Source organism: Hibiscus syriacus, unplaced genomic scaffold (assembly GCF_006381635.1).
Source record: "Hibiscus syriacus cultivar Baekdansim isolate YM2019G1 unplaced genomic scaffold, ASM638163v2 tig00110683_pilon, whole genome shotgun sequence".
Lineage (NCBI taxonomy): Eukaryota > Viridiplantae > Streptophyta > Magnoliopsida > Malvales > Malvaceae > Hibiscus > Hibiscus syriacus.
Genome location: NW_024062823.1, coordinates 959334 through 973767, shown reverse-complemented (window position 1 = coordinate 973767; position 14434 = coordinate 959334). Strand labels below are relative to the sequence as shown.

General features: G+C 34.4%; 1 protein-coding gene across 1 annotated transcript; it reads right to left on the bottom strand.

The window, feature by feature from the left end:
- Positions 1–663: 663 nt before the first annotated feature.
- LOC120138288 lies at positions 664–11365 on the bottom strand. Its single transcript, XM_039153803.1, has 7 exons — positions 11243–11365; positions 3710–3812; positions 3464–3553; positions 2709–3380; positions 2052–2409; positions 1486–1606; positions 664–1334 (listed from the first exon to the last, which is right to left on the bottom strand). The coding sequence occupies exons 1-7, from the start codon at positions 11363–11365 to the stop codon at positions 1128–1130; spliced, it is 1674 nt and encodes a 557-aa protein (XP_039009734.1). The 3' UTR covers positions 664–1127.
- Positions 11366–14434: the final 3069 nt, after the last annotated feature.

Genomic DNA, 14434 nt, shown 5'->3' with positions numbered 1-14434 from the left:
TATTTAATAAGTTAATATAAAAATATTTTTAAGTTAATATATAAAGAATATTATGAATTTAAATATTTATACATTAAGATACAAAATATATACATTATGTTATCTACTTTATACCAAACAATGATCTTGGTATGACACGTGCAATGACATGTGATATCATTCGTTTGGAGGATTAAATTTATTTTAATTTATTAAAAGTAATACTAAATTAAGAGAATATGTAAATAACGTGGACCAAATATGTGATTATATCAAAATATTTAACTATTAACAACAGTTAACTCTGGGTTACCACATCTTAATTAAATAAAAACGAAAACGATCATATCTTATGTTTTTTTTAAATCATTGACCAAAAGTAGATAAAACATAAATATAAATGATCATCCGTGTAGTTAACCCACTATTTTTATCATATAGCTTTACTAAAAGTCTATATAATTCCTTGTATTTAATTTATTGATCAATTAATATAGACTGAATATTGCAAAATTTTTATTATGAGGTTGATTCACTCAACTCAATGTGTCATTTACAACCCTCATGATTTGATTGTGAATGGGACTGAAAAGAAAACATTTTATACAGAGAAAATAAAAAATAAATGGAGAAATATTGGAAGGCTAAATCTAATATTGTGAATATATCAGATGAATGATATTTTCATTCCATGGCAAACTGACATAGTAGGAAAGAAACTTCAAATGTTAATCTACATACATACAAACATACTGGGGTTTTCTTGGTCAAACATGCAGGAAAATCTTGGAAGTTCTAGGAAATGGCAATTTGGGGACGACAACAGCAGTATAAATAAGCTTTCGAGTGTTAACAGGAATCTCCATCTTCTAAATCCACTAAATACTTAAATGCTGCGTCTCTTGTGTACTAAAAATAGAGAGAAAAATAGCTAACATATTTAGCAAGTGCATCTACTTGCATTTGAACCGGAACTTATTAGCTAATCAAGGGGTGCCTCACTGTTTGTCATGTTAATGCTCTTTTGCTAGCAGTTTCTAATTTGACAACTTAATGAAAGAAAATTGCAAAAAGAAACCATTACCGTGAGCATAAGTTTACCTAGCATTGCAAGCCTGCTTGAAGAACCCGTAGAGAAAGCCGAGGCATTAGAAAGCAGGGCAGGTGAAGCAGCCACTAAATGAACCCATCTGTCGGGTTCTACAGAACGATGTAGCCTTATGTGAGGTCCTTGTAACTTCATGGATCTGGTTGGATAACACTGAACTTCTCATTTCTTGGGCTCTCTTATGAGCTGATCTCAGCTTATTCATTATCTTATTCATTGATGATGATCTCTTCTTTTCCAGCTTCATCTGAAATACATTCTTGTGTTAGAAGAAATGATGCAGATGATAAGTAGCTTTATTAGTTCTTTTAGTAATTTTAACTTTGAAAAGTAAGTTCAGTTCAAAATAAATAGAACCGAAAACTAGTGTCTAGAGAAAGAGCATCCTTTTCAGTTACTTCAATTGTAAAAGGAGAAGTATTGTAGAAGACAGCAACCTCTAGTTTCCTTATGGCTGCCTCAGCTTTTGCCATCTGCAGATTCTCCCATGCAGTGATTTTGGCTTCTTCTCTTTTGATTCTGCGAAAGTGAAAGCAACAAGTCAAAATAAGAATATCTGTCAAATATGTTCTGTAAAGATCAATTTCTTTAAATTTTCTCTGATATTATTAGTTTTTGGAACCTAAAAATAAACATGAACATTCTGATAATAAGCCTTTCATCTAACTTGGCGATTCACTTGATTAAAGAAATAAGTTGGATGCGGTTTCTTAGGTAGATCTATGAGATGACAAAAGGCATATCACACACAATCTAGCATCTGAAAACTGACATGAGACTTACTTTTTTGCTAAATCAAGCATTATATTACAATCTTTTAAAGCTGGTCTTCAAGGAAGAATGTGACGGGTTTAAACAGAGAACAAAAATGCATGAAAAGATTATAGATTACAGAAACAGGGACAGGCAAAAGAAATAGAGGCGTGGCGATGTAGTAGCAAGGTAACCATTCTTGGAAATGCACCTTGCTGTCTCCGTCACATCCCAGGTTGGTGTCCGCGTGTCAGCAGCTCTTTTCCTCCAGTCATCAACAATTGCTGAGTTCATTCCGGTGTTTCCAGCTCCATGCTTCTTTGAACATCTAGTCATGGTCACTCTTTCATCTATCTGCACATCTCTCACTTGTGATTTAGAGGAATGAGTGCCTTGCAGTTCCATGATAGGTAAGGCAGAAGGGGTGGAGAGAGTGAAAGAAGCCGATCGTCCGGGTGATGAGCAAGTGCTACCATGTGGGCTCATTTGGGTTGCCATGTCTTTTCTTGAAACCGTAGGAGAAGTGTCAATGGCTGCATCCTCGACGGCGTAAAGATTTTCATCCGCATCTTTGATGAAAAACCAATTGGAAAGATGAGACACATGAAAGAACAATAGCCTTAGAAATTACCATAATAACAGCAACTTGTCTCTTAAAGGAGCATGATTTATAGATCTAGCGAATGTTCTACTTTGATTTTTCATGGAAACTTTAGTAGATCATAAACGATCCTATAATTTGGATGACAAGACATTAAACATGGAAGGGAAAAAGAAACTTTCATAACCGATCCCACAATTTTCTAAAGGCATACAAAGTGGAGATGATTAATTTTGTATGACAGACAAGGGATAGACATGTACATACCTCGAGAAGGAAACGATGGTGGACTCACTACCTCAGAGCATCCATGCACACTGACAGAACGGGCCATGCAAGGCTCTGTCCGAACAGCAAACCCTCCATAGTGGCTACGAGAATGATTTGCCAAACCATTCACTGAAATTACACCCGCTGAAAAAGGAGAGCCAGCCAAGAAATTCCCTGTATTGCCTCCATCAAATATGTACATCGAAGGCAAGCACGAAGAATTGTAAGCGGCATTCCCCGGAGGACCAAGTGGACCACTCTTTGATTTTGGTCTTCTTTGGGGAGGCACGATGGATTGTCTCACACCATTATCCCCCGAACCAGGACTCAAAATCCATCTCTCAGCATCTTCCCACTTTGAAGGCAAAGTTCTTCCTTTGTTAGAACACAACACCCCAGCAGCACTTCCCTGCCTTTTTATACCATTGTTATGCAATGGCACACGTTCAGAATTCCAACCCTTCTGCATGCCAGCACTCGAGTGATGATGATAACTGGGAGTCGCCGGACTAGGAAAGGCACTCGATTTCCGTGTTGCAACAGAGCTTTTCTTCACAGTCCCCCACCGTGGGGACGAACACGAGACAATATTTAGATCTAGTGAAGTGGGTCCTAGCCTCTCAGGAAGCTTCAACAAAGCTTCAGACCTAGCCATTCTATCCTTACAATCTATATAAAAGCAATTTGACAGAAAAATGAAGTTAAAAGTATTTGTTCTGAAAGAACAATTTAAAAGAGAAACTACAGGGCACCTTTAAGAGCAAGAGAGAATGAGTTTCTTGCTGAGTCTATGAGTTGGTTTTCGTCCTTCTCGTGAGCTGCGTCGTTGTCTTCCTTTTGAACTGCGTATTATTTTTACAAGGGAAAAGGTAAGAAGAGAGTGAGTGAAATTGAAATCTATTTTGTGCTCATTCGTTTGCTTTCAATTTCAACTTTTTGAAAGAAAAATAAAAATAAAGAAGCTAATGATGAAGCAAAATAATGCGTGCACCTTTCACTCTCTTTTTCTGGAGAAACAACTGTGATTGTGGACTGTGATAGCTTTGTTTGTATCTGGATCTGGTCCACTACAACTCTCATTTTGATATCCTCTTCCATGTCCTGACAAATGCTGCAAACAGAAAACATATTTCAAACACTATTTCTCTTTTCCTTCTTTTACCCCTCAAGAAAAAAAAATGAAGAAAAGAGTCGGATCAGATAATAAATAAACGAAAGGAAACAGACTGCAGAATGATGGATCATGATATAGATAATACTTTATGCATTGAACCGAGAAACTGAAATGAACAAGAGAAAGGAAGTTGGAAGATTGAAAAAGTTACACAAGAGAGTTTGGAAGCGAGAAGATGGTGGTCGTGAGAAGTGGCTAAACTTGGATTCTCGACTGAATATGATGTAGGTTGAATCAACACGTTTTGATGGAAGTGAGTAGATAATTTTATTATGTCCTGATCTAAGATTGACAAATATTGATGTTCTTGAATAATAAGTTTGGGCTTCAATAAAAATAAGAAAGAAATAATATTAATGATGGACTTAAGAAATAGATAATAATAAACATAATGGAAATGGAAATAGAAAGAAATGAAAGAGATGGCTGCGGAATTAAAAGGATGATGATGGTCTTGATGGATGATGTTGATGGTGTTGATGTTGAAATGGAGATGATGGTGATGTTGTATCTCAAGCACGCCAAAGAGGAAACTATGCTAGAAAACACAATCCTGATCTTCACAAACTTACTTGAGGGGTGGTGATAGTGTCTTCAACCCACTAAATATAAATCTAGGAATTTAGGAATCAAGATGGAAGGTATGGCGCCACAAATATATGAATTATACTTGTTTAATCGATAAAGTTCACAAAGACCTTTGAAGAGAAATTAACTCACAAGAGTTGTTTAATTTATGAGATGAAATTATTACAAACGAAGGCAAGCCTCTCAATTTATAAGAAATGAGAGGGCATGGCCGAATAGTCTCCTAATGATTCGGCTAGATACATGACTTTAGGAAAGTACATAATGCTTCAAAATGAAAGGAGAAGTCCCTTGGCTTGGTGATGGTTCAACTAACCCTTCATGAAGGGCCTTGATGTTTCGGCAAAGGGTGGGAAGACATCTCCCTTGGTCGAATGTGCATGTTGGTTCAACTTGGCGCCAAAGTCATCACCTTGGTCGAATGATGATGTGTCTCCTCATGCTTGGCGCCAAAGCTCTCATGTGCAAGGCATGTGGTGTGACCGAATAATCACGGAGCTTTGTATCATGTCCTTTGATGATTTAGGCCTCCAATAGGTGTGATCTATTCACCAACGTGCTCCTTGGTGAAAGGGTATCTTTATGGGCAGCATCATTCATAAAAGGTCACAATGTTCGGAAAGGTAACCTTTCATGTTTAAGCTAGTTCGGAGGTGAATGAGCTGGAGGTGAGCTGGCCATAGGTGAGTTGTAGCATAGTGAACATTATGGCAGCTCCTTGTGAAAAGGTACCTCTTGAGGTGGCAACTATTCGCAAAAAGGTACGATTTCACAAATTTTAACTTAGGACATATTTGAAGTGTCCTAAGTGGTGATGATGATGGTGCAGCTCCCCAGCTGAATTGAAGTCATCTTGTAGCTCAAATCTTCAGCTCAATCCAGCTATGAGCTCACGGGTCTCTGGATAACTTTTCACCAATGGTTCCTTATGCTCTCCTAAACATCCCCATGTAAGTTTCCTTGTTGTTGCATGCTCCATTTAGCTCTAATATAGCTCCCAAGTTATGGCCGAATGTACCTACACACATAACATAAAGAATTAAGTTAAGTATATGAACTTATGTAATGTATATAAAATAGAAATGTGTACTATAGTATATATATAATAATAACTTATATCTCACAAAGTAATGAATAAGTTATCATTATAATTATATATGTAATATATGTATATGAATATAACTATGTTATAGGCATTATTATATGTAAAGATAGAAAGTTTCTTCCCTTGAAAGGTTGGAATAGCCAATTTAAACATGATGATGAATTGGATCACATCATCCTCCCTTTCTTTTAATCGATTTGTCCTCAAATCAAAAGGTTTTCTTTTCCTAAAGTCCTTCCATCCATTAGATTCAACAAGTACCTTTATGAAAAGGTTCATGTTCCTTGAATGAATGCTTAAAAATTCCATGGTCTGAAAAGAAAGAAAACTTTCATAAGAAAAATTGTGATCAAACATAATTAAAGTTAAGAAATACTTCATGTTAAATGTATGTTCAAAGTTCATGTCTATTGAAGACATTTTGCTTTGAACGTTTGTGTCCTTTTGCATTCCAAAAATCATGTCCCTTGGTTCTTCAATAGATGTATGCTTTGAATCATGAAAGGTGGTGACTCTTGGAATGATGATGTCCTTATAGTCCTCATAAGTCACGTCTTTTGGATGAAGAATCGTCTCCTTTTGCTTTTCATTAGTCGCACCTCTTGGCTCTTGAAAGGTCACGTCCTTTAATCTCCCAAATTGATAAGTTGTGTTGTTTGGAACATCCTGTAAGTCAAAGGAAATTTATGCATTTTCAAGGTTAGAAAAATCTTCATCAACCTTACGTCTTGACAATAAACATTTTTGTAACAAGCACTTAGATGTATAAGCACTTGTTTTTGGACTAGTTTCCTCCTTACTTGACTTCGATTTCCTTTTCTCATTGCCTCAACACTTTGTTTCATCTTGATTTGATCAATTTGGAATTGCTTAGGCATCAAAGATGTAAGGATAATCTTCTTCCCTCCATGTTTGAACGAATATTGATTGGTAAAACAATCATGGATGGTCCTCTTATCATATTGCCATGGTCTTCTAAGGAGTAAATGACTAGCATGCATAGGAACAACATTGCACATAACCTCATGCTTGTACTTTCCAATTGAAAAATGAACCATCACATGTTTATTGACGTTAAGTTCTCCTCGTTCATTGAGCTATTGTAGTTTGTAGGGATTTGGATACTTCAACGTTTTCAATCTTAATTTCTCCACCTTGATTGTACTTGCCACATTGGTACAACTTCCACCGTCTATGACATAAAACACACCTTTTCATTCACATGGCATCGGGTATGAAAGATATTTTCACGTTGTGCATTATCTTCTACCACTTGGGTACTCAGGCTTCTTTTAACCACTAAAGCTTCGCCTTCTATGGGAGCCCCAATTTTTGCTTCTTCCTCGACTTCAGTGGGTGCTACTTCTTCTTCTTCATGGTCAGACTCAATGTCACCATTTCCAAGTAGTAACATGGTGTTTCGGTTAGGACATTGTGTAGAAACATGCCCCCTCCCAAGACATTTAAAGCACCGAATATCTCTTGATCGTTCAGGGGTCTCTATTCCTCGGTTATCCTTATTAAGTTGTGGAGCACTGGATGATTCGACTTTCTCTTTGGTAGGAGTAGAGGTAGATTTCTTCAAGTTGTTTGGACTCAATCTTAAAGGTGTAGGCATGGTAGTACGTGATATAGATCTTCTCCGTAGTTGCCTTCCTATTTTCATAGCCATTTGCACCATTTCATCAACCTCTATGTAATGGTATAACTCCAAAGTATTGGCAATTTCTGGATTGAGTCCAGCAAGAAATCTAGCCATAGTTGCTTCACGATCCTCCTCAATATTAACTCAGATCATTGCTACTTCTATCGCCTTATAGTAATCCTCCATACTTCGTTGGCCTTGTTTGAGGTTCTACAGTTTATGAAACAAGTCACGGTGATAATGAACAGGAATGAAACGTTTACGCATGATACCTTCCATTTTCAGCCACGTTGAGATTGGTCTTTCTCCATTCCTCCTTCTGGTAATAGTAAGTTGATCTCACCATATCAAAGCATAATCAACAAACTCCATGGCTGCCAATCTCATTTTCTTTAGTTCAGAATAGTTGTGGCAACTAAAAACATGTTTCACCTTACTTTCCCATTCAAGATAGGTTTCAGGATTAGTTTTCCCTTGAAATTGAGGAATCTTGATTTTTATGTTGCTCATGTTATCATCAACATTGGCACGCCTAGGTCCTTGTAACATTATTGATTCTTCTTCATCATAATGGTCTATGACATCATTTTCTGGAAGAGGTTGTTGCCTCCGAGGAGTACATTGTTCCGAGCGTGGGATTGATCTTGTCTTTGGTCTATGTTATCATGAAGAGCATCAAACTCTGCACGAAACATTCTTATCATTTCTCCAATCAAAGCTTGCATTTGCAAGTTTGGTTGACCTACATTTTCTTTAGGACTTTGAAACATGGTTAGTAAACAAAATAAAATTAAATTAAACCTTACCAGCACACTCACAAAGCCTCTCAAGTTCACTCCAAAGAAATGATAGGATCACTCCACTCAACACTCGTGTTTACTCTTGGGAATATATATTGGCTCTTAACAATTCCCCTTCTGATCTCACTCTCTCAATTAGCCTTTTTCCACTCAATTTCTCTTGCTAAGTCCTTTGAAGAACTTACTCAAGATTAGAACAAGTTAATTCTCTACTTGTGTGCGAAGGCTGCAAATAGGTTAGGGTAGAAAGAAATAGAAGAAATGGGAAGGTAGAAGAAATGATTCAAGGCATTTAAAAGAAGGAAAAGGTTGAAGACAAGGAAAATGAAAGTATAGAAAAGAAAGAGGTGACTTACAATTCAAGAAACAACACTTACTGCAACCTTTCTCAAGAAATAATAAGGTTATCTTCTCTTAGTGTAAATATGCCTCTTTGATGTACTTGCAATAGTAGAGCACTTTCCTTGGCTTTGCTTCTCTTTTTTAAATTCTTTTCTTCTTGTTTTTCTGATTTTTTTCTTGTTTTTATCTTTGAACTCCTTTTATTGTTGTAGGAGTCTTTTTTTTTATTTTTTTTGATTTTTTTTTGCTTTGCACGCCAATGACACTTTTGTTGTCAATCCAACTATGCTCTGAATACCGCTTGATGTAGGCTGAATATACACGCTTTGATGAAAGTGAGTATATAGCCTTATTGTGTCCCGATCTAGGATTGACAAGTACTGATGTCCTTGAATTATAAGTTTGGACTGCAATAAAAATAAAAAAGAAATAATATTAATGATAGACTTAAGAAATAGATAATAATAAAATAATGGAAATAGAAAAAAATGAAAGAGATGGTTCCGAAATTAAAAGGATGATGATGGTCTTGATGGACGAAGTTGATGGTATTGATGTTGAAATGGAGATGGCAGTGATGTTGTATCTCAAGCACACCAAAGAGGAAACTATGCTAGAAAGCACAATCCCGATATTCACAAACTTACTTGAGGGGTGGTGATAGTGTCTTCAACCCACTAGATATAAATCTAGGAATTTAGGAATCAAGATGGAAGATATGACGCCACAAGTATATGAATTATACTTGCTTAATCGATAAAGCTCACAAAGAACTTTGAAGAGAAATTAACTCACAAGAGTTTGTTTAATATATGAGATGAGATGATTACAAAAGAAGGCAAGCCTCTGAATTTATAAGAAATGAGAGGGCTTAACCGAATAGTCTCCTAATGATTCGGCTAGATACATGACTTTAGGAAAGTACATAATGCTTCAAAATGAAAGAATAAGTCCCTTGGCTTGGTGATGGTTCCACTAACCCTTCATGAAGGGCCTTGATGTTTCGGCAAAGGGTGGGGAGACATCTCCCTTGGCCGAATGTGCATGTTGGTTCAACTTGGCGCCAAAGTCATCTCCTTGGCCGAATGATGATGTGTCTCCTCATGCTTGGCGCCAAAGCTCTCATGTGCAAGGCATGTGGTGTGGCCGAATAGTCATGGAGCTTTGTATTATGTCCTTTGATAATTTAGGCCTCCAATGGGTGTGATATCTTTACCAACGTGCTCTTTGGTGAAAGGGCATCTTTATGGGCAACATCATTCATGAAAGGTCACAATTTTTGGACATATTTTGACTTGGGATATATTTGAAGTGTCCTAAGTGGTGATGATGATGGTGCAGCTCCCCAGCTGAATTGAAGTCATCTTGTAGCTCAAATCTTCAGCTCAATCCAGCTATGAGCTCATGGGTCTCCGGACAACTTTTCACCAATGGTTCATTATGCTCTCCTAAACATCCCCATGTAAGTTTCCTTGTTGTTGCATGCTCCATTTAGCTTCAATATAACTCCTAAGTTGTGGCCGAATGTACCTACACACATAACATAAAGAATTTAGTTAAGTATATGATCTTATATAATGTATATAAGATAGAAATGTGTATTATAGTATATATATAATAATAACTTATATCTCACAAAGTAATGAATAAGTTATCATTATAACTATATATGTAATATATGTATATGAATATAATTATGTTATAGGCATTATTATATGTAAAGATAGAAAGTTTCTTCTCTTGAAAGGTTGGAATAGTCAATTTAAACACGATGATGAATTGGATCACATCAGAATATAAGAGACTCAACGCTGCCATCTCCACCTGCGTAACTTGATCTAACTGACCTTTTCCCCCTGCCTCCTCCATTTTTCTTTGATTCTTCTTCTGCTTCAACCACGTCCATTTTTTAGTTTGCATAGCCTGATTCTGCATTATTTATTTATTTATAGTATATAAATGATTATTAAATTGAATTAAATTAAATTTATTATTATTTTATACCGCAATATGATATTTTTATAATAATTTATAAATTTAATAATTATCAACATTTTAACAATCAATAAATTTATTTTAGTATAATTTAGTGATTATATATTTTATCTTTTATTTATTTTTCTTATGGGGTGTTGTCGTTATATATATGGCGTGTTTTGGACACGGAGTTCACGGCGAAGGCCTTTTCAAAATGCGTTTTTAGTTGTTTCATGACTGAAAAGCCCTTGGATATGAGATTGTTTAGGTATAGCTGAGAGGGTAATAAGGACTTTGAACTATTTTATGGATAATGTGAATAAACGGTAGCGTTAGAGTAGAAAATGGAAACTCGGATCCAATCTAGTATTAAAGATTTGACGAAATATAAAACTGAGTGACCCACTCCTATTCAAACCTCACATGTTATTAAAATAATATTACAATATTTTTTTATTAAACTAATGTGATTATAAATTAATATATGTTCTAAATACTCTTGATAATTTGATAATGAACATTCGATAACTCTGTTTAAACTCGAGAACTTTAAGAATAACAACCATTCTTTTAACTACTTAGGTAATTTAGTTCGTATTAATGCTTTTTTTATTTGAATTGAAAGGGAAACAACAGTAAAAAAAATATTGTGATAGGTATAACTTCGATAGTAAAAGATTTTAAAAAATTTAGATTTAAATAAATACATATGTAAAAAATATATGTTGGGAATAGATTAAAAAATTCTAAAATAAAAATTATTGTGATAGCAAATTCATTGTGTTGTGGACGGCAAGGAGATATGGGCAGTGATGAAATGAAATCATTTTGGGGCCACCCTACCCAACAAAAGTGGGGCTATCTGAATTTCTTCATTACATATAAAATCTTACTTCTCACCTTGTACGGGGATGCCAATGCGGCTATTTCAGCACTCAATGCGCTGTCTGTCTTCAGGGTACTGTCTTCATTTATTGTTTTTGGGTTCGTATGACGAAGCTTCCTGGTTAACTTATTCTTCATTTTTATGTAGAATAGTAAGGCTTATTTAAGGGTAAATTACATCACATGTCACTATATTATTAATAAATATATAATTTGATTATCATTTAAAAATAAAATTAGATTATACTTGTCGACACCGTTTTTAGTCCGGGCGAGGAAAAACTTAATACGACTTGGGGATTTTCTTTGAAAATGTTTTGAAATATTTTGGAGTCGTCATCGATCTTTTGAGTTAGGTAGGTCGAATACCTAAAAATTTTCTTTTAAAAGAGTTTTTAAGAAAACATCATTTTAAAAGATAAACCAGTCTGCGTGTAACCAGAAATTCTTTTAGTAAAAAGGATAATGGGGTCGATTACGTGTGGAGAATGATAAACATCCCCACAACGCCTCAAATTGGTACCCATCGATTATAAATTGTCTCTAATAGTAGAAATCTAAGAACTCAAATATAAATATAAATTACGATTCCATTATTCTGCATTCAACCATGCAATATTATTGAATGAAAATTTCTAAGGATAAATAGAAAATATTCACATATTGAAGAGAAAATACTCCTTAAAATACTTTAGGACAAATATTTATCTTTCCAACTGAAATAAAAAGAATATAATAATTTTCCCTAAGAATTCAATATAAAAATAATTTTTTATTACTCTCAAAATTAGTACCTATCGATTATAAATTGTCTCTAATAGTAGAAATCTAAGAACTCAAATATAAATATAAATTACGATTTCATTATTCCACATTCAACCATGCAATATTATTGAATGAAAAATTCTAAGGAGAAATAGAAATTATTCACATATTGAAGAGAAAATACTCCCTAAAATATTTTAGGATAAATATTTCTCTTTCCAACTGAAATAAAAGGAATATAATAATTTTTCCTAAGAATTCAATATAAAAATAATTTTTTATTCTACCAAAGAAAGAAATTAAGCCAATTTATTTGAATTATACTATTAGAAAAGATAAGAGATATTCAATTATTTAAAAATATCGAAATTTAATCCCTAATAAAATTAGGCGAATTATCTCGATAAGTTTAAATAAGTGAATATTTCCTTTTCCCTTCAAAATTAATTAATTTTAATGCAATCAAAATTTTTAGGTTTTTCTAGTGGGATATTTATTTATTTTAAGACATCGAAAAAGGACATATAGTTACTTTAAGACCGTCCCTTCTTAATATTTTAAAATAAATAAATACTACCCTTAACACAATTATTTAATCGGTTGAGTTATGCTTATGAGGCTTTTAGGCGAAATAAAATGTCATGATTAAATATGAATGCCTAAATAAAATGTAATTAAATTAAAATGGTAAATTAAAACATTTAAAGAAGAAAGAAATATATATATATAATATACATATGGACTAAAAACAATTGAAGGTATTTTAATTTTATTTTACTTAATAAAATCTATACATATATTTTTTTCATGATATTTAGCATAGAACATAACATTTATTATAAATGTACTAAGAGGTAAAATATAACATTTAGACAATATATTACATGTAGTATTATATAAATATATACTAAAGTAATATATATAATAATATACGTAAAATAAACACATAGTAATATACATAAAATAAATACATAAAACATAAAACATACTTAATGGTACAATAAAACAATATACATTTGGATTCATTTATAACATGGTGACAAAATAAATATAAAATAATGTTAAGATCATAAACATTAATAAAACAATTATCATGACATGAAACAAGAAACTCATATAGTAGGAGCACCAGAATCGTAATAACGCCATAAATATATAGGACTAAAATGAAAGAACATAAATTTCAGTAGCCAATCTAAAAAATAAATATATACAACAAAGGACTAAATTAAAATAATACAAACTCACGCATCTAATTTGCAAATCATATAAAATAAAAGGAAATGGTGACCAAAGCACAAAACACGTTAAACTTGAAGGGACCTAAGGCGAATTTGACCCAAAAATGCCAAAAATGCTACTTATACTAAAGACAAGGACCCAAACCATGATTTAACCTTAAATGAGTAACCAGAATGACATGGAATTCCAAAACTAAGGGGGCCTATACGTAATAAACCCATTATTTAGTGACTGAGACACAAAACACGCTAAAGGTTCAAGGACCTTAGCGTGATTTACCCAAAAAACAAGATAAGAATCTATCTCCCCTTTTTCAAATACATTCTGCCCGATATTTACCCCAGCTCCACTCTTCTCATCTCTCTTTCTCCTTTGCACGCAACAACCACGACGACCGAATCTTTAGTGGACCGAAGTCATCGACGTCTCGATCACCCAATATGGGTGGTCATACTACTCCGACCGAGACCTAAACGGTGTTAGAAACATAGGAAATGAAAAATATCGTTCCCTACGATGTTTCCATCCTCGGGCGAGAACCCAGCACCGGATCACCACGCGGTTGCTCTCTGACCTCCACTCCACACCAACAACAATGCTACCCTGACGATCACTCTGACAGTAAGATATTTCTAACCCCTATCTCTATTTTTAAAAAGCTTCAAACTAGTATAAATAAAGAATCGAAATAAAAAAAATTCTATTCTTTAGTTACATTCTAAGGATTAAACAAATAAACTTAGAATGGAAAAAATACCTTTGAGAATTTCAGTTCAGTTTTGCTTTTTTTTATTGCTGGAAATTTGTTCTGTATTTTTATTGCTCCGTCCTCATTTACATTTATTTCGGGTTATATATTCCCTTATAGAAAAGTAATCCCCTGCCCCTAAGCAAATATATTTGATTGCTATATCTAGCAATTCGGTGGTGCCAGAGTACAGCCACTGACATGGTGGTTGTTAGGGAAATGACACATCCTAGACTGGAGAAAAGTTTGGTAGCCATTGCTTGTGGCAGGGAGGTAAGGCACGAGGATGGCTGTTGTAGGAAACGGATCTGGATCGGGTCAGATCCTGGGTCGGGTCGAACACTGGGCTAGAAATGGGTCACCCCAATGGGTTAAAAAATGGTGCTTACAACTGCCCCTCTTTGCTCATTACTGTAAAATGGGAATGAAGCAAATATAAAAAAGCATCATTT

What these genes read in the sequence shown, in the direction of transcription:
- LOC120138288 (XM_039153803.1), bottom strand. Translation starts at nt 11,365, where the DNA reads ATGAAGAATAAGTTAACCAGGAAGCTTCGTCATACGAACCCAAAAACA. An exon ending in TGTTTCTCCAGAAAAAGAGA is followed by an intron (nt 3,554 to 3,709) that starts GTGAAAGGTGCA and finishes AATAATACGCAG; the next exon opens with TTCAAAAGGAAGACAACGAC. An exon ending in CTTCTCCTTTTACAATTGAA is followed by an intron (nt 1,335 to 1,485) that starts GTAACTGAAAAG and finishes AATGTATTTCAG; the next exon opens with ATGAAGCTGGAAAAGAAGAG.